General features: G+C 63.2%; 1 protein-coding gene across 1 annotated transcript; it reads left to right on the top strand.

Annotated features, from left to right (window-relative positions):
• Positions 1 to 373: 373 nt before the first annotated feature.
• LOC112818117 (serine protease HTRA3-like) lies at positions 374 to 3,964 on the top strand (the record flags this gene model as incomplete). Its single annotated transcript, XM_025865338.1, has 6 exons — positions 374 to 493; positions 553 to 657; positions 806 to 901; positions 1,652 to 1,872; positions 2,480 to 2,512; positions 3,850 to 3,964. Coding segments are annotated over 6 exons (690 nt in total), but the record flags the coding sequence as incomplete, so codon positions are not given.
• Positions 3,965 to 4,152: the final 188 nt, after the last annotated feature.

The raw sequence follows: 4,152 nt of genomic DNA, 5'->3' as shown, positions 1-4,152 counted from the left end.
GGCGTGCTCAAGGGCGGGGGTTGGCAGCGTTTGCGGTGAGGCTCCAGGTAGTAAATACTCCCGGGCTTTGTGGGGCCTGCGCTCTCTGTGGACACCTCCCAACTCTGCAGCAGCCGCAGGTGATACAAACACGTGGCTGGGTTCCAGTAAAACTTTATTTACAAAAGCAGCCCGAGGGCCACAGTGCGCAGCCCCTGCCAAGGACCCCCACAGGATGATGCAGAGCCAGCCTGGAGCCCGGGTCTGGCTGCCGCTGGGTCTCTCCCGTTCCCAGGGCTGCGGCCGAATCCTGGGGCGGGGCACACCCCGGTGGCCCTCGGTGGCCACAGATGCTGGTGGAATCCGTAAGGCCCCTGTGCCCTGGTGCCTGCAGGCACGATCAGCACCCACCGCTTCTCCTCGACAGCAGGAACTGCCCCTCAGCTCCTGAGTCCTGTGCGTGGGAGCTCCCCCAGCTTTGGGGAGAGCTGCTGCCCTAGGCCGCGCAGGTGCAGTGAGGAAGAGCATCCCCAAGGCCTGGGCGTTGTCATCCCTCCCTCTGTGGCCGGCCAGTGATGGAAGTGTCGTCCCTGTGGGTCCTCACCTTCCGCCTGGGACTCTCTGTGCCAGGCCCCCCGCCCTCCCACCAGATGGAATCGGGCAGTCAGAGGGTCGGAGGTGGGCGGTCCTTGTCCAGAGCCAGCGTGAGGCCCCTGTGATCGGGGCACGATGGTCACCAGGAGCTTCTTATAAAGCTTTGTGTCTGCAAGTCATTCCAGACCCCCAGAAGCCTGCAGACGTAGTGCCCCGCACCTGGCCACCCCAGTGGTAGCATCGGACGTAAGTGGTACGACACCAAATCCCCAGATTGACGGGGGTGCTGGTGAGAGCGCCCTGGCTCCCGTCGATGTCATGGACACTGGTGCGTCCACTCAGCACCTTAACCAGGGCTCGGGAGTGCCTGCTCTGAGCATGCTCTCTGCAGCATCCAGACCATGGAGGCAAACCCAACACGGCCAGCTCCCAGAGCTCCCAGTCTAGCTGCAGAGTGGACAGACAGACTGGCTCCACTGGCTCCACGTGGAAATGGAGCGAGCAGGTGTCTTGGTGTGCAGGGGGTGATGGCAGAGCTTGGCTAAGTCACTTTATGGCTCTGGGCCTCAGTTTCCCTGTGTGTCTATACTGGGAGATCAGGTTGAGCTGGATCAAGGATTCCAACAGTAGGGTTCTGGGTCCTCACCTGGACTCCAGGCTTCCCACAAGACTCTGGTCGTATGCATCATCAGTTTGCATGTGATGCATTTTGGATGGTATTCATAGCTCCTATCAGATTTCAGAGGGACCTGTGACCATCGAACTTCTGGACTCCAGGACCGGAGAGGCCATGCCTGGCTGGACCTTCTGTGCATCCTCCCTGTGTGCGACCCCTGCAGCTGCCTGGGGAAACCCGTGGTTGGTCACAGAGCGGCTGAGCCTCTTTTGCAAGAACTCCAGCCTGAGTCTCTCCTACTACGGGTCAGCTGGAGGCCAGCCTGGCCTCCGTCTGAGTTGGCGACTTGCCTTGGCCTTCGCCCCTGACAGCTCTATCCAGCTGCTCCTGCCTTCCTGGGACCACCCCGCTGGGGGCCTGGCCTTGATCTGGCTCCGGTCCCACCAAAGGCAGACGGCTGAGCCTCCCTCCCTGTGTCCCCCCTCCAGAAAAAGCTGCCGGCCCTGCTACTGGGCCGCTCGGCAGACCTGCGGCCCGGCGAGTTCGTGGTGGCCATCGGCAGCCCCTTTGCCCTGCAGAACACCGTGACCACGGGCATCGTCAGCACGGCCCAGCGGGACGGCAAGGAGCTGGGCCTCCGGGACTCAGACATGGACTACATCCAGACGGATGCCATCATCAACGTGAGTCCCTGTCTCCAGAGCCCGCCCCATCACTGAGCACATCTAGAAAGTTCCTTCTTTACGTTCAACTGAGCTTGGACTCCCTGTGACTTCTGCACCTGGGTGCCGGGTCTGCCCTGGGGGTTAGAAGCTGCTGCCCTTGAGCTGGGAGAGCCCTTCAGGGACGCAGAGAGTCTCTGCCCAAGTCACCCCCCCACCAGCATTCCTTTTGTCGCAGTTAGTATTGTTACTGTAGCTGAGGGCACCTTTCACGCTCACAGAGCGCCCACCCTTCTGGGTTTGCCGTGGTTCGGGCTCTTCTGGAAATGTGAGCCTTTGTAGAGACCCTCGCGGCCGGTGGGATGTAACCGAGCCATGGAGCGAGCCTGGAGGCAGCCTATGAGTCTGTGTGGGGTGCACGGGTCATCTGACAGCCGTCCGTGTGGCCTCTGGGGCCCAGGCTCCCTTACCTGTGAGATGGGGGTGCAGTGAGGCCTTTCGATGCCGTTGGGGGTGAAATTCGATGACCCATCTCTGGGCTGGGTGGAACGAGGGTCGGAAGACAGAGCTTCGGGGACCCTCGGGTGGGCTCAGGGCTGGGCTCATGTCGCGTTTCCTCCCCCTGCAGTACGGGAACTCCGGGGGACCACTGGTGAACCTGGTAAGTGTCCCCAAGAGCAGAGGCCTCTAGTTTTCTGGGACTCTGCTCACATGGCAGTACAGCCTCGAGGCGGGGTTAGAATCCCAAAGATGGGCCTTGAATCTTCAAAGCCGACAGCGAGGCCGGAGGTCTGGGAGGAGGACATGACCCCAAGCACATGCCGCCCTGGGCCCCCCATACCCCGTACACCCCAGAGATGCTGGGCTGTCTGAGGAATGAGGCTGACCCGGAACAATGGCCAGGCAGGGCCACGTGCCCAGCGAGGACCTGGGGCAGGGGAGACACCGGTCAGGGCTGCTCACTGCTCTGGGCCCCCCATCTTTGTGTTTACGTGTGAGGTGAGGGGGCATCCCTGTCCGTTCCCAATCCTCTTGGGTCCCCCCCCTACGTCTGTCCTGGGCCCCAGTCAGGCTCATTCTCATCCCAGGTGAGATTTCCAGAATAAACCAGGAGTTCAGGTCAGAAATCAGTTCAGCTCCTGGGCCCCAAAGTATCGGATGCCGTCCCCACCCCGGGAGCGCCCATCCGTGCTGGAGCGTGTCGGACATGAGCACGCCCGGGTGACGTGAGCAACAGTGAGGGGACTCTGGAGGAATCGCAGGCAGGGAGGGCTTCCTGGAGGCGGGAGCATCTCATCTGGGCCGTGGAGACTGTGGGTTTGGGGTTGAGGGGACATGCAGGAGAAAGCTAGGCCGGGGAGAAGGCACAGCATGGGCGGGAGGGCTCAGAGGGAGCTTCACCCTGCCCCCGAGCAGCCCCGGAGGAGTGCAGCAGGACCAGAGCCCCAGCATGGGCGTTCACAAAAGCTCATGCCCGTGGGCTTTATGCTGGAGGCCGGAAAAACAGGGGTACGTGCCAGGCTGGGAGGAGGAGCACCTTCCTGGGAGGGTGTCAAGAACGAGGTGTCTGGTGACCCAGGCCGTAGCCTTGAGGGGGTGCAGGGCAGGGGTGGGGTGGGAGGCCAGCTCCTGGGGGACAGACAGGGTGGGTGGGTGCTGGAGAGCTGCCCTGGCCACGTGCCCCCAGCTCCACTTCTGGAAGCACTGGGGAGAGAAGCTCCGGTCCCAGAGGCCTTGTCACGCCCTCTCCGGGCTCCAGCCCCTCTGGATGCTGCCGGGTAGGGGGTGTCCTCCTCGGTGGGCACTGCCTAAGGGGCAGATCTGAGCAGGGGAGAGGAGGGGCAGGTTTGGAAGGAGAGGTAGGGAGGTCCCTGACCCAGAGGTGAACCCCAGAGGGCCTTTCCAGGACAGCTCGGGACTGCCCTGGGAGCCTCGGGGCAGACGCGGGACTTGGTACTCGGGCTCCCGGGTGATCGCCCCTCTGACCGCCCCGCCCAGGACGGCGAGGTCATTGGCATCAACACGCTCAAGGTGGCGGCCGGCATCTCCTTCGCCATCCCCTCGGACCGCATCACACGCTTCCTCACGGAGTTCCAGGACAAGCACGTCAAAGGTACAGCGCTGCCCCGGGGGCTGCTGAGGCAGGGGACCCCGTGCTTCCCTGCTCACCTCGTGCCCATCCTGAAGTCCCCAGAACCCCGCACCCCTCAGCTGTGGCCTCCTCCTCCCCTTACCTCATGGCCACGTGAACCCCCACCCCTCCCGATGCTCCCCTTCTGGCGGGGGGAGGGGGTCCCCCAC

The sequence above is a fragment of the Callorhinus ursinus genome, unplaced genomic scaffold, assembly GCF_003265705.2.
Source record: "Callorhinus ursinus isolate GAN/ISIS: 27379988/994484 unplaced genomic scaffold, GSC_fseal_2.0 scaffold4272, whole genome shotgun sequence".
Taxonomy (NCBI): domain Eukaryota; kingdom Metazoa; phylum Chordata; class Mammalia; order Carnivora; family Otariidae; genus Callorhinus; species Callorhinus ursinus.
The sequence above is the reverse complement of the archived record's forward strand: the minus strand, read 5'-3'. Positions and strand labels throughout refer to the sequence as shown.